Genomic DNA, 25,177 nt, shown 5'->3' with positions numbered 1-25,177 from the left:
TTCATTGTTCAAAACTCTTGTACATGCATCAGTATTTTTATGGAGTGTGAAATCATGGTTACACAGAAAGACTAAGTAGCAACTACATTTTGTTATGTTTCATCACAAAAGATTGCCATATAATTCCATTGTATTGTAATCCTGAAAAATAATTTTAAATTTATCCAAAGCAACAGTGGTTAATTCAATTTAAGTCAAATTAAAGATAAAACTTCAGTAATTGCACAGCTTTTTAAAAGCTTCAGTACCAATCTCTGACTGCAGCTACTGCATGTCTGGAAGAACTGTCCTCTCTATCAGGAGATTTCAATTTAGTAAAAAACAAGATCTTAAGGCCACCTTTGTAGGGTTTCATGATGAAAAATGGGTGTGAGCAAGTCAGGTTTTTCTGAAAATCATCATTGTTCCTACATGTGTTCCTGTACACCAAACCTCAAGTGTCCCACACAGGGCAGGGATCTTCTCTCTCATGTGTTTTCAAAGCCTCTAATGTGAATTGTAACTTCTCTTTTCCTCTGCAAAATCATTTGTGACAGATCACAGCTGCTTGTGAACATGTATGCATGAAAGAACATGCAATGGTCTATTTTTCTTACTTGTTCAGCAATATTTGCTAACAGTAAACTTTGCTGTATTAACTGCAACACATAACACAAGTTAATGTCAACTCAATACAGCACAGCAGGATTCTTAGACTAAGACTTTTCTTCTACTTCTCAGAAGAGCTTCAAACAGAAAGACGTTTTCAATTGAGAAGCTGTTTTGATAGAACTTCATTCATCAACCAGGTAAGATTTGTGCTAATCATCTATCTGAGAATCTGGATGGCTAGAAACTATTAACTGCCATTTACTACCTTTTACTTTGTTTCTTGGTCATGTTAATTTTATATGATATTACAGTCTTGTCTTTTCCATCATCTTATCTATGCAGTGGGGATAGACAAGGTGCACCTCAGCACCTATGCACTGTGGACATCAACTACAATTTTGCATTAGAAGTTTTAATTCTTCTTTCCAAAATTCTGAAGTGCTATCTTGCAATCTTAACTGGGACAACATTAATAACATACAATTAGATCTACCAATCTATTATTTCTCACTCAAGAGGGGTTCTATAGAAGACATGTGCATTACTGGCATTCATTATCAATGACAAAAGCCTGCAAAGAAAACCTGTATGGTGTAACTGTATCATGATTTTGTCCAATGGCTAATCATTAGTATAGTACTATTGACTTGAAAGGAGGAAAAGGAAACGTTGTAGAACGAAAGAATGCAGATGAAAGTTAAAATATCTTTATTTCAGTCTCCTTAAAATGTAAGTGGTCTGCATACTGTTTTGAAATGTTACCTGATTTGGTGAACAAACAGGAAAATCTTCAACTGGTGGAATTAAACCCTGGGCAATTAACTGTCCATAGGATGGAGGAGCTTCTCTTCTTAACAATTCAGCCTCAACCCTTGACAAATGAGTTTCAAATGATCTTTCAAAGAGAAAAGAAATTCGGAATACATAAGACACTGAGTTATACATATTTTAAAGGATAAAAGTACATCAGACTCTTATAATCTGAAATAATAAATTTCAGCAGATGAAGTTTTGTTAATTGAAATTGACAAAGAACATACAATAAGTTCTTGCAGTCACTTCTATGCATCTGTCCCGCTGAGATGAGAACAAAAAAACCCAAATTCAACATTAAATTCCTTAAAAGCAAACAAGCCAGCCCCCAAAACTGGGCTAAAAATAAAAGGCACCGTGAGAAATGCTTATATTATTTTATAAAAATTGAAGAATGTGTAATCCTGGTATGAGATACTCTACAATAGAAGAAACACGCCATTAAATACAGAACTGAGATATTAGTTGCAAAAATGCAGTTTTTCTATGCTTTCTTTTTGGTAATGACATCTGAAATCTTAACCCTCAATAGTTATCAGAATACTTCTGTCCTCTTTTCTTCACTGAGAGAGTGATCAGTCACTGGAATAGATTCCCCAGGGAACTAGGTCATGACATTAAGCCTGTCCAAGTTCAAGGATGATGCTCGGCTATAAATCTTAACAAGGTTTAGTTTTAGGTGTCCTGTGAGGAGCAGGGCATTATAGTTGATGTTCCTTATGGGTCCCTTCCAACTTGAGATCTTCTGTGATTAACTAACAATGTCTTTAGAAATCATGTGCCTCAATGTCTGGCAATAAAACTTTCAAATACAAAAAGTAAATGATACAAAACCATCTAATAATTCGAGTTTGAGGCCATCTGTTCTACTTACCTTCGCTCAAACATCCTGAGTGAGTACAATTTACAAGTACATCCCAGTGCAATGACAAGCAGCAATCCGCAAATAAGACTCCCAATGACAGCTGCAGTTATCACTCTAGTGGGCACAATGACTGGGCAATTCTCTTCATCACTGCCATCACCACAGTCATCTTGAGAATCACAAACCCAGCTCTCAAACACACAGCGGTTATTTTTACAGTGAAAATTTCCTGGCTGGCAGAAGAAGCAATTCTTTTCATCTGAACCATTAGGGCAATGATTCTGGTAGTTGCAGCGATCTGAACGAGGGTAGCAAACACCATTTCGAGAGCAGGGAAACTCATCTCTTTGGCACATGGTGCAGTTGGTTTCATCCCTTCCATTTGGACAGTGCCAGTACCCATCGCAGCGTTGCTGCTCTGTGTAGCAACCCCAATTTCCACCGCATGGGATCTCCCAAGGCAAACAGAAGCCATCTACTTGATAGGTTGCATTGAATCCTCTTGCAGCATTCACTTTGTCAGCACAAAAATGCACTCTTATCTGTCCTGAGGATGAAACAACTGTGAGGGGAGCATGAGAGTCAAATGCTGTTAGTACACGCAACAGCCTCCGTGGATTCTCCTCTAATCCATCATATATTTTGACATAGTCTCCATAACCTGTACCATCAAGTTTAAAATCAGTGAATCGCAAGATTACTTTGCGATGATCACCAGTGTCTATCAGCCAGGTGCAGTTGCTGCCAGGTGGGTAGAAGTCAGGATAGTTTGGAGAACTAAAAGTACCATAGAAGTATTTTAACCACTGCCCACATGTTGGCACATCACAGTCTATTTCATCTCCCAGGTCAAGACAATCAATGTTACCATCACATTTTAAAGATTCTGGGAGACAAGTGTAAAGCTTGGTGAAGCGGGAAAGACACTGGAATTGATTGTAAGGACAAGGTTGAAAGGAAGAAGCTGTCGGAGGATTAGCTTTGGCACAGACTTCTTCATCCGAGTTGTCTCCACATTCATCCATATTATTACATTTCCAGCTTTCTGGAATACACTTCCCATTAGCACAATGAAACTGGTCACAATCACAACTTGGTTCATCAGATTTCCCTGAAAGAAAAAAAGAAATTTATCTTCTCAGAGTTTCTCACTTTATGGTTTGTGTTCCATATTTATTTGCTGCACCAGGTATTTCAGAATGGCAAAACAACTGCTTGAAGTCTTTGTAAACCATGGCAACTTTCAGTGAGTTTCAAGATAAAACAGAGTTTTCAAGTTGAAGTTCCATCAGCACACCAGCATGAGCCTTACCCTTAGCTGCTTTCAGGCAAATAACATTAATCAAAGCAAGGAAACAATGCTCATTTATAGCTACTGAGAAATCTGACTTCTAAGGTGCTAAAAACAAGTTAGAAAAATGCTGTTTCTCTCCTCTATCACTCAAAATACAGAAACATTTTTGTGTTGCAGTACTGGTTACCTCCTCAAATTCTTTGCTGTAAAAGCAGTCAGACTCTCTTGTGCTTTCACAGGTTTCTACTTTGTACCAAAGGGTCTATGGCAAGAGAGAAGCTGACAGCAGAAGATTACCTATACCACCAACCAAAGAGAAACCTCTGTCCTCACCTCTTCCCACTGTTTGTTTCTGCCCCTCCTCACCAATGAGGATGAGGTACTGCAAATGCAGAAATGCATGCTTGCCTGAACACAAAATTCTACTATAAAAGTTAAGGATCCAGGTAGTGGTCCAGAAAACATGGAGGTGTGGAGTTTGGGAGGGTTTTTGGTCCTTTTTTTGTTGTTATTTTTGGTTTGGTTTGGGTGGGGAGGGCTTTGTGGTGTTTTGGGGTTTTTTTCCTTATTCTGGAGAAAAAACATATCAAGAGACACCTTCATTTAAGAAAATGTCATCTCCTGGCTACTACCACACTTAAAACATTAAGAGTATTTTTTTCAGGTCTTCACTTGTGAAGGTTCTAACCATGTTAAACACAAAAGCAAGTGTACCTGGGAACTAAGATCTTCCAGTTCTGCAACAATTTATCTGATTTATTTATCAATATTTATCAAATAGCACTCTATCATTTTAAATCACTCTTATTTCTAAAAACCACAGTACAGAATCTGCAATGCAGATGGTCCTACACAGCAGTAAATCAGGAAATAAATTAGACAAATATATACTCAATCTAAGTCACACTATATCTAAGTTTTAGAAAGGGAACAGGAAAGACAGGACAATGAACTTACTGAAATCTAGATGTTCCCAGGAGAAGCAGGTTCTACCTTTTTTTTCATATGAGAACAATTCAGATTGGAATGGAAGCCACCTAATCGAATCATCTGCTCAAAGCAAGACTAACTGAAATCTGATTGGGCTCTTCAGGGCTTTCTCCAATCAAATATTTTCAAAGTTCCAGTCCTTAACCACACAACGTGATAAAAGTCTTCACAGATAGCTTGAATTTTCCTTGCTACAATTAATCTGCTGTGATAGGTCAAGTCATAATATACATCTGTTCTCCTTTTTCCCACTTTAGTACACCTTAGAAGGTGTTAAAAACAAATAATCTATCTTAAAATAATTATTTTTCTTTGGAAAAATGCAACACCAGCATTTTTAGAATTCCACAAATGCTATGGCTTTAAGAAATTAATGCAGGAAAAAATGAAATCAACAAGAGTGATAAATGTTATAAGCACTGCTTAAGTGTTTAAAGCAACACATTTGCTCACAGAGAGTGAAAGGAGAGCAAAATCTATGTGTTGCCAGAGATAAATTTTCTGAAAAATGTTGATTTCACTAAAAAGCTCCAAAGAGCAGATGCAGTATAAATGCTACAACCTTCTAGTTCTGTTACACATATATACAGTACATCTACAAACATACACACAGTTTATAATATTAATATAGAACCTTGGCCTTAAATTCAAAACTTGTAAAACTGAACTACTAGATTTGTCCTACTTAAATTGAATGATTATGGTCCACAGGTGGAGACAGTACAGCAGAATATGCATAAGAAGAGTCATTTAACCTTGTCAAGTAGGAATCATATTCTAGCTCAATTCCTCTGCACTGCAGAAACTGGAAAAGGTTGCATAGAAAGCTATAACATGGAGTTGTAAATATTGATGGGATGATTGCAGTAATAAAACAGGATAAAATTTCAGCCTAAACTCTGGGTGGAGGAAGACATGAAATTAAAAACAGTGAAGAGTACAGAACAGGAGCAAATACAGCTTAGGCTAGAAGAGATCATGGTTAGATTTATTCAGTCTTGGAATAGATTTGAATATGGATGGCAGTGGATAGGTGTAAGAGCATGTATGAATTGTTCTATGGCAGAGAGGAGTTCAAAGTTGGCACACAGAGATCTAGAGCAGGCCAGAGTGTGGATATAGGCACACACAGGGAGGGAACAAGAAAACATGAAGCCATTGTGAAAACAAAGCAAAATCTAATCCACTATTTGGGATGATCAAGATGTAGACCACTATAATCATGCTACTACATAAAACCGGAATACCTCTTAAGGCCAAAAAAGGTTTGGAAGTAGTCTTTACCCATAACTGACTTCCTATTCTCTCGGCAACATGTACTAGAGCAAGAATTGCCCACAAAAGTCTCAAACTATTACTACTGATAAGTAGTTTATATCACATACTTTATTATCCAAGAAGAATTTTAGACATATAGAACTAGATAGTTACTCTATCAGATTAATATGGTGGGTTTTTAATTTATTTTTTTAAAGACAGTACACCTCCTGCAAATTCTATGAGAAATGTAAAAACAAATCCCACTATTTCTTCCCTGTCTCGCCACATTTATGTTATTCAGAAGTCTACTGAACTATTTAACAAACTAATTTTAGTCCAATTAAAACATTTCAAATCTTAAACTATGTTAAAATAACCCTTTTTTCTGCCCAAAATCATTCAGTCTGCTTATTGCTATAATCATTGACTCCCATTCTGAATATTCAAGTTCTGCAAGGGATCAAAATACTTTTCCTAATGTGTATTTTCTCTGATTTCAATAAACCCTGAAGTGACTCCAGGAAATACTGGTATTAATGCTGTACCCTGGAACAAGGAAGCAGTTCTTGAAAAAGGAACCAAAAAGTGAAACCATCAAATTATACTAGGTATCATTTGAAACATACCAGCAAAGTAGGCTAATCTGAAGCCTTTCCTGGAGATGGTATCATCTGAATGAAACCTGATCCAAACATGATCCTGTGAAGAGATGTATGGCGAAGGAATTGAGGAGCCGCATGCTCTGTAGCCCTCAATATTCTTATAGCTTCCAATTGTTAACCAATCTGAGCTGCATCGTCGAGATCCCTGAACATCAAAATCTTGAAAGCTGAAAGAAATAGAAAAAAGGTCAAAATTGCTTCTGAAGTGGGTATTACACAACCAAGCTGATAAATTAATACAAAAAAATGGAAATTGGCTGTAAGTTCTTTTTTGGTCTGAAATAAAAAGAGTAGCTTCTCTACACATCTAAAAACAGGATTTAACCTTGTGATGATACTTTTACACTATGAGGACAGCAAGAATCCATTCTGTCAAACAAAATATTGCATCCACTACTTAATGAACCTCAGTTTTGTTACAAAAAATACACATTAAGTCTTCACCTTGTTCTGTTAATGAAATTGTCCTTATGTAACAGATTTAATCAGTTTTTTAATGACTAAGTGATTTGGTTTAACCCAAATGGCATCAGAATTAGCTAATGTTACACTTAGATAGTAATATGATTTGACATTACAAATACAGTTAAATTGTTCAAAATTGTGTTTTCGGATAAGACTTTCTCCCGGTTGCACTACTGGGCTACCCAACTGTTATGTGTCCTGGAATGCCATGGTATGGCTACACTTTATCAAGACAAGCTGTTATGGTAATGAAGTGTGAAGGGGAGACAGTCCAGATGACAACAGAGCACTTTATCAGAACTGAAATGTGAAATGTATGAATTTCACATGGAAATTCATGGAAGAATTTCCATGGAAGAAAACAATGCAAAGGGGAAAAAAAAAAAAAAAGGAGGAGTTTTATTAAAAACAAAGTATGAAAAAGTGTAGAAAGCATTCTAGTAGTTGAACCATTTTCCCTACTTTACATTGCATTTATGACAGTAAAATATTTAGTAGAAAGACTGTTTAAGAAGCAATACTTTAAACAAGAAACTGATGTCAAAGTAAATAATTCATAATGAAAAGCAGTTTCATGAGTCAGTAAGTCTGTTCTGGAAACTGAAGTAAATCTGTAGGTAATGCAGTTTCATGATCAAGTCTTTGAAGCAGTACTAATCTGTATCTTGATACTAAAAGAAGCCAGTAATGGGGCATGAACTGATGAGAACTTGAATCTACAAGTTTTTTACATTATTTCTTCAGAAAAGTTACAAAGTATGTGAAAATGTGAGGAGCTCCCCACATCAAAATTGAGCCTTTCCAAAACTGCAATCATATCTATCAGCTCATGATTTGTATGCTGACATTTTTAAGCACACCATGAGACTTCATAGCAATAAAGCATTACGGAATTTCCTCTACACATTTTTAATGCAAAAATTTCAGACACATTAAAAACAATTCAAATAAATGAGCACACTGATTTTTTTCCTAGCCACCAATTCTCCAGCTAAAAACAAATGCTATGTCTGTGTGAGAGCAAATCAGATAAAAGGCAGAAAACAGACAAAACTGAAATCCTTTGCTTACAAGAAGAGAAAATGAGTATGTACATAATTGGCAGCTAAAAATGTCTAGTTAGTAGCTCTTCAATCCATGTGGATAACACAGGAGCACTATTACCTTATAGTAATGATCTCCCCTGGGTTTGCATGGATGTACCAGCTACAGTTAATTCGGGCAGGATACTCAGAGGGCCAACCTGGACTTGTGATTGTCCCGCTTGGTGATCGAATTTGTTCTGGAATGTCTCCACAAGCTAGAAAATACACATATATTGAAAGCAGTTTGATTAATTCCTTTTTTTAAAGCCAGTAGGACAAAAAACACGCAAACCAATCAGCACTAAACAGGGAAAATACCAGACTGAGTTAGATGACATATCGATTAAGAAAACCAACTTCTAAAGAAGTTTGTAATGGAACATGTCAGCCACAAGATGTTTTCCAGTGTTGCCAGTGCAGAAGTTTCCATTTGCATCAATTACTATTAGAGATTTAAAAAATTATTCTAGACAGACTTTGACAACTTTGTTAAAGATTTTTTTATTTCCTAATTTTATTTTTAGCCTTCACAAAGATTCAGTTCAGTTTAACCATGCACTTACACCTTATACTGACAAGTGCATTAGAAGGTGAAAATAAACTAAAGCTAAATAACCGAGTAATTGAAATTTCCTGTATTAGACAGACCCGGTGTTTGACCATGACTTAAATACCCCTCTTCCAGTTCTTGGCATGGGAATGATCTTCATACACACAATTCCAAATGCTTGAAAGACAAAGAGCAGTTACTGCAACACACTTCACATATAGATATAAAAAGTTAGGTTCATAAGAGATTGTTCTAAGACAGACTTGCATAACTACATTTCTGATAATGGACTAGAAAGCTTATATTTATAGGTCTAATTATATGCAACTGAAGTAACTCAGCCATTTGTATTCTTACTTTATTATAGGTGAAGCTTTCTGCTACAGCTTTAAGTCAGCTGCTTGTTCATTTCACTGGAGTGTTCTCAGCTGTGCTGATTTTATTTCAGTAATGTACTTACTAGGTTTGTAGGTTTGTTCTCCTGGTTTCTTTCCCCTTAGCAGCCTTATATCCAACACCTGTCACACAGCATATTTGCAACCTTCACATAAATAGAAAGACTAGAATACTCTGACTACGGAGCTTGAAATTATGAGGAAGTTTCAGTGGCCAGAAAACACATTAAAAATAATTGCTCTCTGTGCTTTTCTTTTCCAATTTTCTCACTTTAGTCCAAAGCCTGCAAGCTCTCAAAGTTTACTGTTAACATAGTTACATGCTGTAGTTTAAATTCAAGAACTATTACAAATGAGGAAGCATTTTCATTACTGTCTGGTTATCAAAAGCTTTTAGAATTTCTATTTGATTAAAATAAAAAAATCAGAACTGATGCAGCAAACAAACACAATGAAGAATGAACTGCATTATAACAGAGCAAAAGTTGTAATAATGTAATGATTTATAAACAGTTCATTTTTTTCTATCTATGCACAATCAAGTTTTGAAAATAATTTTGAAAGGCCATAGGGACCTGAAATTGTCTGGCTATAATACAATAAGTTATATTTAATAGTAATAATAGTAATACTACTACTAATAATAATAATAATTCTCTATGGCCTAACAAATGTATTTCTAAAAATATGTTCAGAAGGACTAAAACAATATGTTTAGAAGGATTAAGAGGTATATGTCTGAATTTTCTGTATTAGCTTAAATACAGAAACAAAAAATAAAACTCAATAAATTTATTGTTTTCATAATGACTATAAGAGAACATTGCTTTAAATAGTTTTTCACATTTCTTTTTAGAGCTTTATTCATGCTGCACAGTTAAGTGTTAACATTCTTTAACTACAGAACACAGGACCAGACCCAATATCTAGAGACGAAAAAGTCACAAAATACAGAGATATTATTTCACTTGAATATGCAATTGTTCCCTTTCTTTTTAAATTTTCAGCTAACCCCATAGGTGGTGCTCTAACACCACGATATTTTGGAACACAGCTCCTGTGCAAATGATCTTCCTATACTTTAGATCTGTTCAGACAAGAAATGGAAGGACTGGGAAGAAAAACTGGTTATTCGGCTGTTGAAGTAAAATAGCATTTTTAACTACTTCAAAACAAAAACATGCAAAAAAGCAGAAGATTCTATAGAACATTTTGTATCAAGCTTGCAAATGTTGGCAAACAATTCCACACACTACTTGGTCACTACTTAAAATAAAGCTGCCTGCAGGTGAAATTTATACTGTTACAACATTCACTTGGGTTTAGATATTAACAAACTGACAGACAAGGTTTTGGCACTGAGAACCTCTAAAGAAGCTTTTCAATTTGCCTGACAAAGGAAAACCTTACATAAAGACATAAAAACAATCCTTTCAATATATTTTCATTCAGTTTTAGAGGATAGACCTCCAAAAACTTAAACATGCTAAAAAAAATAAAGTACACTATGTGTCCATTGAATAGGAATCTCCAAATACTTCTAACAACTGCAAACTACTATGCAACTAGCTTGGCAACTGACTATCCTGGCACAGCACCCTGAGCAACTATCAGCTACTCAATCCAATCCCTGCAGCAGTACAAACAGTACCTTTTACTTGTTACATGACTTTGAATGGAAGAAATTCCACAGGAAAAGCCTCTATAACCAAGGTAGTACTTTCAGAGTGCCATGAAAACTTTCAGTTTGACTCAATATTCAGGATTTTTTTTACCCTTTGCAGTACCAGTCTTATCCCCATCATTTCTATGTTCTTTTATTAAGATGGCTTTTTCTTTGTTTCCACTAAAGCTAACACTGAAGAGCTGATGGCAAAATAATGACCATTTGCAGCAGCATCCAAATGAGGCGAGTGAAGCAGACTATGGAGGACATGAGGAAGCAAGAATTGATCACAGGCACAAAAATACAGTGAACACTGTACTACTGCTGTAGAAGAGAGAAAAAAAAGCTGAAGAAAGTATGTATATGACAAAGGGGGGATTCAGAAAAAAAAAGGGAATGGACTTAAAAAAGAAATTACAGCTTCCCTAACTTCATGTTAGCTAGATAAGCTAAACACACAAGCATACTTGGTATATATTCATGCAACGAAATACCTTTTCTAAAACAAAAAAAAGCTATCTGTAACTCAGGAGACAACAAATCTCCCATTTGCTTAAATGTGTATAAAGGTCAAGAACAACTATGCAGAAGCTGCACTTCTGAAGAGCTGTCATTTTGAGAGAGAATAATTTCTCAGCAACATTTTTAAAATCAAGGATAACCTTTTGAAATAAAACAGTTTCAAAGGGAATATACTTTATAAAGAGAATAGCAAGGCTTTTAAAATCGATTCCTAGCCCTCTGATTAACTAGGATATTTCTCCTAGAGCTTCTGAGAATATAATGTAACACACATTTTATTCATGTGTTTGCAAACATGCAGAATGTGAGCAACATCAAGAAGGACATGGAATAAAAAAACAATTCAACTGGCAGCACCTAAAACAGAAATGTATTAATAGGGGCAAACATCCTTACACTAAGTTGTGGAACTTTTAATCTTAATTGCTAGCAGCCCTGCAAGCATTTGTCATACAGGTCAGTTATTATGTCTAGAGCAACTTAAAGTTGCAGGAAAACTGATCAAGTTAGGAATGATTTATTAAAAGTATTAAAAATACATAGGAAAACAGCCAAATTTAAATTAGAGGAATCAGGATAAAAGAAGGTAAGACTGCAACTGAGATAGAAGCCAAACAAAATTGAGAAAGTTGCATTGCAGAGAAGCAGAGACACCCTGTGATGCATATCCAAGATGGTCTCACATCTCACACTCACAGCTATAAGGTAAGGAGGGGGGAACAAATCCTTCCTGCACATGGTGTTCTCTGCCTACATTCACTTCAATGGCCCTCTATTCTCTGGTACATTTCTGTACGTCCATCTCCTACCTGTTTCCAACTCTCCCCTTTGAGAACCTTTATTTTATTAACAATCTATTTGCAATTCTGTTTGTTACTTTGCTATAAATCTGTTCAGTAGACTACAATATAGTAATTAGGACTGAAGATGTTTCACATAGTACAGTGCAAAATACTGCAAAAAAATAGCCATGCACATATTTTCTGGTGTATATGGATTTTCTTGTAGACTTTTTAAAAATAGGTACATCAGTTTTCCTTGTTTCCTTCTTCCTGAAATTTGTTTACCACCTCACATGACAAAACAATACTGTAAACTACCTATGGGATGTTGATTGGTGAACAGAAGAGAGACAGTGAAAACTTTACTGTACCATATTCAACTTACAAGTTATAACAAGAAAATAATTAAGAAAGCTATGCAAAAATTCTGTAGCAAGATCTAGAGAAGTAAAGTACCTGCAGTAACAGTTAACAACATGTCAAGGAAAAAAGTCACTTCAGAAAAGCAGGGAGAGGGAGATTAGGGATTTATCTTCACAGTAATGCCAGGAGATTAGTTGAAAAGATAAAAGAATTAGCTTTCAATGTGAACCACAAGATGATAAGGTATGCATTATATTGGACATGGTAAGGACATGAATGCAGCTGGATAAATGATCTGAAGGTGTTTAAAACAGCTTAGAGTAAAAAGAGAATAATGTTGTGATAAAGTCTAAACCATGAATAGGGAGGATAATTATTGCATTTGTAACTCTCAGGAGCCACTGAAAGTCTTATTTGGAGAACTACAGGGGAAGAAGGCATAGGAATGTTTGCCTCCAGGTCAAGCCTAAAAGCTTTCATTTAAAATGCCCTTTGCTCTGCAACACAGAGACTCAGTACAACGAAATATTTATATATATTGTTATATTTTATATAATTTTTATGAACTGTTTACACCAGTGCAGAAGTTCTTTAAAATGCAGAGTGAGGGGGGAGGTTGGGGAGATGGGGAATTGATTTTGCAGTTGTGACAACTATGGCTCAACATGCCTCAAAGACAGATCTGAAATTATTTTAGAATTTTCCAGATTTTAAGGGCACGAACACTTGTTCTCTCGTGATACCTTATATGCAAGAGACAACATTGCACTACTGCTGCTGGCAGAAAAAGCATCCTCTTATATTAGAGGTGTACTTGTAACTTGGCAGATATAATATACAGCAGAAGCATAAATACCAAAAAACACAGAGGTCTGTGCTATTAAAACATAATTTAGTAAGGTAGGTCACGTAGTCTTACAGCAGCAGCATGACAGGAAATCTACCATCAAGACAATAATTTCATTTTAAATCCCTTCTCAGTAGCAACTGTCCAAGAAAATTGCTTGCTTGGTTTCAACACCAAGTGAAAGTTGGATTTAGAAAGATTAAAGGCCAGATGTCTTTGGTTCTATTTTACAGAAACTCTGCTTTAAATAGTTCTGCTAAACACGAAGCTGTCCAGGTATGCTTGATGAAACATTCTGCAAGTTCAAAACTATGTTTGGGAGACCAAATTCATTTAAAAGGAACCAAAAAAAATTATCTAATACATCCCCATCCTTCATACTTGGGCCATTCACTTAACATTCAAGACGTACATACAAAGAGTTGTAAGGAAAACGCCACTGGGTCAGTCTACATATATACTTCAGGTTGTCATTAACAGACTACCCCCATTCCCATTATCTCAAAATTCTCCAGTGAAGAATCTTCACTCCATATTAAGACAGAAACTTTAGAGTATGATGTTTACTTTTCCCCATCTGGAAAGTTATTTTAGAACACAGAAACATCAGAGCTACTTTTATATATATTTCCTTTTTTTTTTTTCTTTTTAAATGGCTCTTTCTTCCCAGTAGTTAAAGGCCTGTCTACCAGCTGTTGTTATCTTGTGTAGAAAGTACTTTGTGTTCTGCTCCTTTTGGCACTGCCTATTCAAGCATGCTGGCCAAAGCACTGGAAGCAGAGTCAAAAATTCTGTTCACCTTTCACCTAGCAGATGCTTTTCTCCCTGTACTGTGACCTATGACACGACTGCTGCAGTAAACCAAGGGTGAGGGGTTGTTAAAACACACCCTGAAAGCTGCATAGCTCGATTTGAGCTGACTGTGTATCTCACACATTCCACTTCCAGCAACAATTGTTCCAACGGGGGCAAGTAGCTATGCTGCTATTTATTATTTACAGTGTGCCATAAATGTACTATATATGACAACTGGTGCACTACTACTGTTAAAAAGAAACAGCATTCTACATGATGCAGCACAAAAATGGCTAACAAAGATCTTCTATAATTACTGTTAAGAGTCTTTGAGTGGCCATGAAAGGGAAATAGAAAGCAGTAAGTAGGGTGTAACAGAGACCATTCACTGACTGTACTTCTGTCCTGTGTGTACAAGTAGCAATATAATGTTTGAAGCAATACTGCAAGGATAACTACAGTGAGACGTGCAAGCTGTTCTCAAAAAGGACAAGTTTGCATTTTGACTCTTATTTTAGGAAAAGGGTGCGTGAAAATCAGTTTGATTTCCAGGGATTAGTGGCAGCTTCCCTATGGAAAGAATCAGGCTTGTATTCTACCCGCTGAGGAGTGTTTATCTCCCCATTTGCACATATTCTACGTATCTGTATCATAAAACACAACCAGCAGCTTAGCTCACACTGCATAACATCTGAAGCACAAAGATGGTACACTAAAGCCTCAATGGGCACACAGTCACAACACTAACACGGAGTAGTGAGGCTAACAGTGGCTGCTGCCCAAAAGAGGCCTAGGATTGACTTACTGGAAGAGAACATAGCAATCTTTCAGCAATGTGTGCTGCTTTTATACCCTCTATTCTCCCACTGTCTCATCAGTTTCTCAGTTTCATGAGTTCTAAAATTCTTTTTTTTCTTGTATTAAGGAAACTGTGCAGTCAAGTGTACAGTAGTTTCAGTTACTGCTTTAATCTAATCAGGTGAAAAGCATAACTCTTGGATTTATATTATTTGATAGTACCAGTGTCCAAAATTACATTTCAACAAATTTCATTTCACAAAAACTTTACTGTGGAAAGAAAATATCAATTCAACTTAAACCAACTTTTCTCTTAGTTCAATGTTTGTATGGAAAAATAATTAAGCAGTCCACTTAGAAAGGCATAATCTGTTCATGAGCATGCAGGTATCAATTTTATCTTATGAGAATTTTTCCATGTTCCAGTTGCTTCATTCCTTATTACATGCTGCAAAAGGCAGTAATAATTTTTATAGCCAAATATCTCTTCATAAGATACCAGGTGGCTTTCAATATTTACTATTTAAGTCATGCATGAAATTTAAACATTACAAAAAATGACTTACCCGTTGACACTCCTGAAATATGCACATTTTCAGAATGTTCTGCAAGAGCACCATTTCCTAAAATTAAACATAATGAATAAGCTAATTTCCAAGATAAAATTTGTAAAAATTCTTCAGATACCTTTATACAGAACAGAAAGAACAAAACTGAAGTAATTTTAATTAATATTAAACATTAAAGGTCGTACATTAATTTATGATAAAACTTAAGAGAAAAACTAAAGAAAAAGTTACTATACAATAACAAGAAAAACCCCAAGCATTGTTAATTTACTAGGAACAATTAAAAATACTAGAAAGTTATGGAACAACACACTGACAGTGACAGAGTTTTGAGAAACTTTATGCATTTTAGATGGTGAACTCCATATGATTTTGCATCAAATGCTATTTTATTTTCAAGAAAGGTTTATTTCAAAGCATCTTTCCCATCTCCTCCTGGATCAAGATTTGTAAGTAAATGCTGTGCAAATAATAACAACCAGGGGACTACATCCATGTCTTTCATAATGAACTGCAACCTATACCTTTACCCAGAAAGATGGCTCAGATATAGCAGGGAACGAGCTACCCTCAACACTAACTCCCCACCAATGTTCATTAAAACTAAGTATACTTGCAAAGATGAACAAGACCCTTGTGGTCCTCAAGCGTTAGAGACAAAAACGTTATCCCTCCAAATCCCACACTACTTTGTTCTTCTCCAAAGTAAGAGCAGCCTGCTAAAGTGAATCCATTTGCTGACAGGTACATGATGTGACACACAGATCAAGCAGTATTTGTGCTTATTTCTCCCACTGAACAGCTTTCACCTCTCCTTTATTCATCATCTTTTCTTTTAACCCGTACAATTTTTTAATAAAATCTTTCAGGCATTTTGGGAGGAGGGAGCTCCTTTGATAATAAGCTCTTTTGAACATAGACAGTGAATCTAAAATGTAAAATACATCACTAACTAAATCTTAAAACCACAGTTCTTAATCCCTCAAAGTTTTGTAATATTGAAGATTTGTCATGTCACACAGATTTTCATGCATGTGAAATCAGTTTTTCTACCAGCACTGCAATGTAAGTGTGGTATGTCTGGGTAACAAGAACCTTAAATACCCAAAGAAAACACAAAGTCCTTTTATACCAATGTAAAGACTACTGGAGTTGACCTAGAACATAATACATCTAAGCAACCACCCCAGTGCTCCTCCACTGCAGTGCTTACAAACAAACATTTCAGAAATTGCTCCCAGGATTGACACCAAATGCAGAGGTAATTTTTTACTTCTTAAAGACAGAACACAGTTAGAAACCTGATAATCAGAATTTGTAGAAAAATAGCAAGTCGAATTTATTTACTATTCCCAAAACTAAATTCCTGGGCTCTTGAAAGTGATGTGTTTTCTCACCCCATTTTAAATGTACTAATTTTGCTGGATATAGTTACATACCAAGTCACTTAGTCTAGATTATTTTTTTTTAATTCCACACTAACAATTCTCCCCAACATTATCCTCAAGTATTTTAAAACAGAACATATTTCAAATACTTTATTAGTGAACGATTATTTTCCAAATAAATTACTTTCAAAAGTAAAATATACATCTAAGTTTTAACACTCCATTCTACAAGTAATTTCTCCATTTCACATATTACCGACACACCAGAGTGTTGCCACTCTTATTTTATGTCTACAGGAACACTTAGCTCTCAATTTATAAAATAAACATCATCTTTGCTGCAAAGTGATTTTACTTGTAACTGATTCTACAGAAGCACATTTCTGATTGCTTTGTTTTCTGTTATTTCCATCAGTATAAGGAAAACATTAATGTATTTCAAGACCTCTTGTTTTAGCCTCAAAACAGCTTACTGATATTTCATTTTTCAAATACATTAGGGATTATTCACCTTTATCTAATTTGCAAAAAGGGGTATTAGCAGATATTAGTTGTTATAGAACACTGAAAATGAACAGCATCACAAAAAAATTTAACTCTCATTTAGAAATATGAAAAACCCTGAAGTAATTAGGTTGGAGACAGTCAATATCTGGGCACTCCATTGATGCTCCCAAATCTGAATTCCTGACAAGCTGCCTATACACAAAGACCTGGAAAACAAAAAACCTAGAATACTAATTAAATCAGCTCTGATAAAAATGCAGTAAGAAACAGTAAAAGACTGACATAACACTGAAGTGATGGAAAGCAAAGCAAAGTCTATCTCTAAAAAATTGACAAAAAATATAAATCAGTAATAATGAGAAGCATACAAAAACGGGAACTCACATCCAAATTCTGCAGGCATTGACTCAGAATTAATGGGTAAAGAAAACTTAAGCCAATATCCAAAGATGAAACACTTGAATATTTTCCATCTAAATATGCTTTACAATCTAACAATCTCTGAGGATGAAGTGATGTCACATTTATTGTCAAACTAACTTCAGTGATTAGTCAGAAGCAGCACTAATGTGTGATGATGAAGCTTCAATTGAGACTCAAGTACTACAGTATCAAAATAAGGTGGGTTTTTTAAAAATTATTTCCTTCCCAATAATCTTTTATTACATGAAAGATGAACCTGAGAAATCACTCAGATAATTACCTCCTTTTTTATTGGTAACTGTCACCAAAATAGAGTGTGTTCAGATGCCATTTAAGAGTTACTAACTGCTGACACCTTTATGAAATTTTTAGGCAATGATCCTTGTATGATCTTAACAATCATGTCACGTGGTTCCATATAAAGTGAGTCTACTAGAATATCAATATATCAGATAACAGATCACTAATTTCCATTAAGATATGGGAACATAATTATCTTTGAAATTCCTGTTAGTCTATTTAATACAACAGAATGATTATGTAAAAAAAATTCCTTAGGTTACCAGCAATCTTTTAGATTTCTTGATGTTTAAATGAAATATTTACAATTTATTCCCATTTGAACCTGAGGTTTTAAACTGAAACAGGCATCACCTAACAGAGCTTGACACAAAGTTTGCCCATACCAGTTACAGGTGTGTGACAGCACAGTGCTGGAAGACATATACCAAGAAGCTCTTGCCTTCCATTCTGCCTGTGAGAAACCAAGACTGCTTTTCAAAAACCAACATCTTCCATAATTTTTTTCCTGTTGACTTCCCAAAATAAATCACTTGTGTAACTAGGATCATACCCATCTTCTTCACATCCTTTTAGAAACACTTAGCAGAAACAGGCCACTTATTTTAAGTGGTATTGAAACAGAAATGTATGCCAACTTCAGCCCTGAAGCTCAAGACATGGTCAGCAACTGCATGTAAGTTAAAAAATTCAAATGGACATGGCTCAAGATAAAAGCAAGCATTTAATATGCTTTTTCTAAAAATAAAAAAAATGGTAAATAGAGCACGTGATATCTTAAACTACTGGCAACCTATAGGTTAAACCAAAGCACGGAAAGTACTTCTAGCGGCTTTCCACTGAGGTGCACATGAGTTTGTTGCCACCATTCCTGATAATCTCTCTAAAGATTCCTTGACTGCAATATAAAAAAACCAGCCAACTGGTTACTAAGTGAGTTAGACTCTTGATGTTTTACAGCATGGAACAACCTTCAGTTTCTGAAGTGCCTTTCTGTCTTCGATAACTTTAAAAACCTCTTAAATGTTCAGAGAATGGTTATGGTCAAAACTGCCCACTGATTCAGACAGACCATCCATAAAGTTTTATTTTACTTTCACAACACAAAGCCAATCCTTTTGTAGAGTTTTTTTCTATCCCACTCAAATCCTCTGGGTTGCAATGCCACCTCATCTTAGGAGCAGGCAGAAACAGACAAGTACTTCCACAGACACTTGAATTAATTCCTTTTGATTCATGTCTCACAGCTGACTGCACACAGAAGAAAGCAAGATGACAAAAGGTTTGCCTTCAGGTTTTCCAGCAGTTGGGGCATTTCTTCTGTACCAGTCTAGATGAATCTATGGTAAAACACCCCATACCCCACCCTGAAAAAAACTGATACCCTCACAACATAATTCTGAACATCCTGGCCCAGGAGTCCTATACAGAGTCTGCAGAAGACAAAGCCCACAGCTGTGCAAGGTATTTGACTCACTAACTTCTTCTAAGTTCCAACACAGGTAGGAAATCAACTGAGGTCAGGGGAGTGGGTCAGGCAACAAGGACAATGTGGCAGCAGCAAACACTTAACTGAACTGCAGACGAAAAGAATGCTTTCACACTTGAAAACATGACATGTTTGGAAAAAATCAGCCACCAAGTTCTAAACCTTTGAATCCCAGACAGCAGCACTGATGCTCAGTCTCATCGTGGAGGCTAACCACAATGTGGTAGCCTCCAGTTCAGGATGTTAGGTCTCTACATCCATCCTTCCTCACAGACTACACAGCACAGCTTTCTCAAAATGGGATGAGTATCAGACTGAAAGGATTATCTGCATATAACTTCAGAGCATAAAACTATGCCTACAGTCCTGATATGAGTGTCTTAAGCTTTACTCAAATTCATGCAGTTTTCAAGAAGTGCAGCCAAACAGACCTCCACCCACCCCCACCTTCCCATAATTAAGTGTCCTTCCTAGTCAAAACATTCAGATTAAACAACCTTCTGCATTCCAAGTATATGAACTTGGAGGCTTCAGACAAAGAACAGTAAGTTTAACCTAAATACCGATATATTTGAGATAGCAAGTAATGATTCTCAAATGACACCTCTTTTCAATTTCAATTTGACTAAAATTAGTAATATGATCGTACAGTGAAATGATAAATATTGCAAAAGTGCACACAAAAATTTGGTACATACAACTTCGTCCACGGTGATTGTAAAATAAATTTTATAACTTCAGTTTGAAAGAACATCATGTATTTTGGGACTAAGTTAAATCCAGATTGTGTTTTACAGAAAAATTCACTTGAGCACTGGAATGAAAAATCAAAAGAAAAAAAATCATAGTGGCAAAGGCCACATAAGTCACGTTTATTTCTGCTGTTACACTAAGTAGTTACTGCCCACAGGAAAAAAAACATGAAAAAAATGCACACCTATCTCCACTGAAGCTAAATTCTTCTATATCAAGATTAAGCCTCTACTGTTATCTTTAACAGCTAAATTACAATCCCCTATAAATAGAACTGTATAAATTGAGGAGCTGCAGTAACTGAATTGCTACAAAGAGCTTATTCTAAGCTACCTTGAGTCAAAAGGTACTGTGGTGCATAATGAATGCTACACAAGCAGACAGGGCAGGATATTTCTCTTGAACCACAATTATCAGAGACAAGAGATCAACAACACTTCCTGTATATAATGTGTTTCTAAACACCCCTTATCATGGTACTTGTTCAACTTGCTTTACTTTAGACAATGTATTTCATGACCAAACTTCCTTTCTTCACCCTACTCCCAAAATTCCTGTCAACCCTTGTACCTTACAAAGTATAAGCTTAACTTTACACTGCCTCTTGTCAGCTGAAGTTACCTTGCAAAAATCTTCACCAAATTTTGCTTCTAACTGGCCAAGTGTGGATGATGACACCAAAATAGTTACTATATGTTTCCATGAATAAATTGGCGCTGCCTTACATATCACCTCACTAAAAAAGCCACATAGCAATGGTCCTATGATGCCCTAATTAAAAAAATAGCAATGTTCTTCTTCATCTACAGATATGGGAGCTGGTATGATCGTAGAATCATAGAAATTTAGGGGTTGGCATGGACCTTACAGATCATCTAGTCACAACTCCCCCTGCCATGGGCAGAGACACTTCCCCACTAGACCAGGATGCTCAAGGCCTCATCCAGCCTGGCAACACTGCCACAGTCAGGGCAGCCACCATGTCCCTGGGCAACCTGTTCCAGTGTTTCACCAGTAAAAAACTTACAGTAAAAAACTTTTTTCTAATATCTAACTTAAATTTCCCCCCCTTCAATTAGAACCTGTTACCCCTTGTCCTGTCATTGCAGCTCCTAACAAAGAGCCCCTCTCTGACTCCTTTGTAGGCCCTTCAGATATTGAAAAGTTGCTATGAGGTCTCGACGCAGACTTCTCTTCTCGAGGCTGAAGGGCCCCAATTTCCTCAGCCTATACTCATAGGGGGAATTCTCCAGTTCTCTTATCAACTCCATGGCCTCCTCTGGGCTTGCTCCAGCAGTTCCATGTCCTTCTTACATTAAGGGCACCAGAACTGCATGCAGTATTCCAGGTGAGGTCTCATGAGAGCAGAATAGAGGGAGAAATTTCTCTTTTCGACCTGCTGGCCACACTCCTTTTGATGCAGCTCAGGATTCCATTGGCCTTCTGGGCTGCTAACACACACTGCTGGCACATTGTGAGCTTCTCATCCACTGTCACTCTTAAGTCTATCTCCTCACTGCTGGTCTCAGTTACTACCCCACCCAACCTGTAGGTGTGCCTGGGATTGGCATGGCCCAGATGTAGAACCTTGCACTTCATTTTGTTGAATTTCATGAGGTTTGCGTTGGCAAAGGTCCCTCTGGATGGTAATCCCTTCCCTCCAGTGTGTTGACTGCCCCACACAGCTTGGTGTGGTCAGCAAACTTGCTGAGGCTGCACTCAATCCCACTGTCTCATGTTGCTGACAAAAAAGTTGAACATATCTATGAAGCCTCTGTAATATTCCAGTACGCTTCTTGGAAATGACCCCTTTTGTTAGCCCATTTGTGGCAGCCCCAGCCAGTGGCCGGCTTCCTGCAAACACCTAAGCACAGTTGTGCAGAAACAAGCTCCCACTTAAGATGTTGTATGTCACACTGAACCAGAGTCAGGCTCCTCTGCTGAGTCTGTGGGAGAAAAGTGCAAAGGCTAATTGCCCACCTATCATACCTGCAGTTAATCCCTGGCTATGATGTTACAGCTGAGAGCAGAGCACGCGGGAGACTAACGGAAAAACAAGTACTACCACCCTCCTCCAGATAAACTAGAGAACTTCAGAGGTTCCTTCTGATACAAACCATTCTATGACAAAAATATTTGTTCAGTATGCAACCCAAAATACTGTACTGCATTATTTATGTGTAGGTCACCTGCAGTTAATGAGGCAAAAAAAAAAAAAAAAAGATACAACCCTCCTCAGTCTTTTGGTGCATCATTTACTTCATCATCTCCTGAACACTTTGCACTTTTATTTGTTAACCTACTGTGCATCTAGAATTAAATGCATTAGCTGCTCTAACAACAGCAAAGAGCTACACATCCATAGGTATTATGGCCATACTGCTGTCAAGCTTTCCTGTACCGCAGAAGGAGCAGTACACAGTACACTGAGAAAAACAACACTTTCTGTAATGTCAGATGAACATGAGGGTACAAAAAGGACTAACTTGTTTTCTCCTCCTTTATAACCCTGAAGACTATGAAAATAGGGTTTCTCCTGTACTTTCTATGTGTGCAACAACGTGCTCTCCTACTACTGCCAAAATGTATTACAGAAATTCAGATCTTGCTTTCCTCAGAAGACCCAAAGACCTGCATGTGAGAGAAGGAACTGAAAGTGGAGCAAACAGAAAGAAAAAAAAAGTGCAGCCTGATCATTTGAAACTTACTCTCTCAGAACAGTCTGTGAAATAAACAGTTACTGCTACAGGGAATGCTTCAAATTAAGGTGCGGCAGAGCTCAGAGTACACAGTCCACTGAAGCCAGGCAACCATTTGTTACATCTCTACAGCCAATAAAAATAAAGCAAAGCAGCAGTGTCATTTCTAGATTCCTACAAGAACTAGTCACAGCCTGTACAGGGACCACCACTTCCTACCTTTGGAATCACTACATCCTTTTGATTAGAGATATGCAAAAAATAAAGTTAGTTTGTGCATCAATATGTAGTTGGGCCAACTACTCAGGGTAAGATTCACAATCCAGTCATCTCACATGTTACTGTCTTCATAGACTTTTTTTTGTATAGTGTATTGCACTTTGACCACAAGATTTGTCCTATACACAACCACTGCTTACTCCCTTGACAAAGGGGAATATGAGCTTTTGCTTAACCTCATGTAATTCACGACAAAAGGCAATTAAAAAAACATAATGAGAAGGGACCCTATTGACTTTTAGGCACTAACTGATCAACAGTCTTTATTTTAGCTGCAGAATCTCTGCAAGAGTTATTGACAAGTTTTGTATTTATTTTTAAATCAACAGTTTGGTGTTAACTAGTTACATATACTTTTTTCCTTATTTCCTTATGGTTAAGTACTGGAGTAATAAGAATTTCAGGTGATCATTTGAAAAACAGCATTAAGCTGTGCAGGAAGATGCAAAGTATCCTTCAGGTTAAGAAGGATTAAGTAACCTCTTCTTTTAATATAAAATTACACATGCAATAGATAGAAACATTGAGAGAAAGCCTTACTGCTGTGCAGACTTCAGAATTCTCTAGTAAAGGCAAGCAGAGCAGCAGAGTGACAAGATTTATTCCAAATCCTTATAACAGAAGAACATCTGCTACAAAGAAGATACAGTAAATATATCTGAAATTTCAAACAGTGAAAGCAAATGTTCACAGGAAATGAAACTCTTGTATACTCGAATACTACAATGGCATAATTAATTTCCTAATTAAGGAAAGAATAAAAATGACTAACAGATGAAACTATATTGCAATAGTGGCTTATTTAAATGTTTATGATACAAAAGCAAGAAATAAGCACATAAAATTTCACTGTAAAAGTAGACAAAGCACAGAATTTGTTTACAATACTCAATGCTGTTATTTTATGTGGTTCCAGTTTTATTTTAGACTGACTGTGACATACTTTTGTTAAATTAAGGCAAGAACTAAAGAATCAGTTCTGCAATGTAATCATTTTATGTAGGTTTTAGATTTTAATTTTTACCTTTACAACAAACAGTATCTACTATTTTGTGCTTAAACAATTATTTCTTGGGTATGAAATACTGGGCATGGTGCTGCTGAAAGCTTGCACTGTACACTTAAAACTTCTTGTCCAACATTACTTATTTTAATCACTCATCCTTACACTGTCCTTTCGTCCTCACAGAGGGACTTTAAATGACATGTAGTTGCATGATACTTTAGCAAAATAGGTCTTTATTCATTTCTTGGTGAATAAAACAGTCATGAAGTTTTCAAATCTGCCTTCACTGTACAGTGCCTACTTGAAGTTAATCAGTACTTGAAAGAACAGCACACATACCTTCATTGCTGCAAATAGCAATAGGGCCATAAAGATGTTCAGAGGGCTGGAGCACCTCTCCTGTAAGGCAAGGCTGAGAGAGCTGAGGTTGTTCAGCCTGGAGAAAGTGCCTGAAGGGGGCTACAAGAGAGCTGGAGAGGGACTTCTGACAAGGACCTTTAGTGACAGGACAAAGGGTAATGACTTTCAGTTGAGGGAAAGTAGGTTTAGTTTGGGTATCAGGAAAAAATTCTTTACTGTGATGGTGGTGAGGAACTGGAACAGATTACCCATAGAAGTTGCAGATGCCCCATCTCTAAAAGTGTTCAAGACCAGGCTGGATGGGGCTCTGAGCAGCCTGGTCTAGTGGAAGGGTTCCTACCCATGGCAGGAGGGTTGGAACTAGATGATCTTTAAGGTCCCTTCCAACCCAGGCCATTCTATGATTCTATGATTTTATAATTTACATAACACTGAATTTAAAATCTCGAAAGGAAAATATTCTACTACTTCTATATTCTCTAGCATTGTAACATTATCCCCACAAAAAAGTCTGTATTCTGTATTCAAAAACTGACTATTAAAACACACTAAAAATCCAAGTTCACTACAACAGTGAATGCTTTGAATTTGAAGAATATTCGGTGATCAGCTCATTACAGATCTATTAGCTTCTCTACCAAAACATAATATATCCTTTATT

At 36.5% G+C, this 25,177-nt stretch overlaps 1 protein-coding gene across 1 annotated transcript in view; it reads right to left on the bottom strand.

Annotated features, from left to right (window-relative positions):
• The window catches only part of LRP12 (low density lipoprotein receptor-related protein 12), a gene marked incomplete at its 5' end in the record, with an annotated part of 27,362 nt that extends 4,745 nt beyond the window's left edge, over nucleotides 1-22,617 (bottom strand). The window contains 6 exons of the mRNA XM_009080804.1: nucleotides 1,354-1,486; nucleotides 2,279-3,380; nucleotides 6,440-6,642; nucleotides 8,105-8,240; nucleotides 15,310-15,366; nucleotides 22,574-22,617. Of these exons, the coding sequence (XP_009079052.1) occupies nucleotides 1,354-1,486; nucleotides 2,279-3,380; nucleotides 6,440-6,642; nucleotides 8,105-8,240; nucleotides 15,310-15,366; nucleotides 22,574-22,617 (1,675 nt within the window). The remainder of the gene's footprint in view (nucleotides 1-1,353; nucleotides 1,487-2,278; nucleotides 3,381-6,439; nucleotides 6,643-8,104; nucleotides 8,241-15,309; nucleotides 15,367-22,573) is intronic.
• Between the last annotated feature and the right edge of the window lie 2,560 nt (nucleotides 22,618-25,177).

The sequence above is a fragment of the Acanthisitta chloris genome, unplaced genomic scaffold (assembly GCF_000695815.1).
Source record: "Acanthisitta chloris isolate BGI_N310 unplaced genomic scaffold, ASM69581v1 scaffold23298, whole genome shotgun sequence".
In the NCBI taxonomy this organism is placed as follows: Eukaryota; Metazoa; Chordata; class Aves; order Passeriformes; family Acanthisittidae; genus Acanthisitta; species Acanthisitta chloris.
This window is presented reverse-complemented; position numbering and strand designations above follow the sequence as displayed.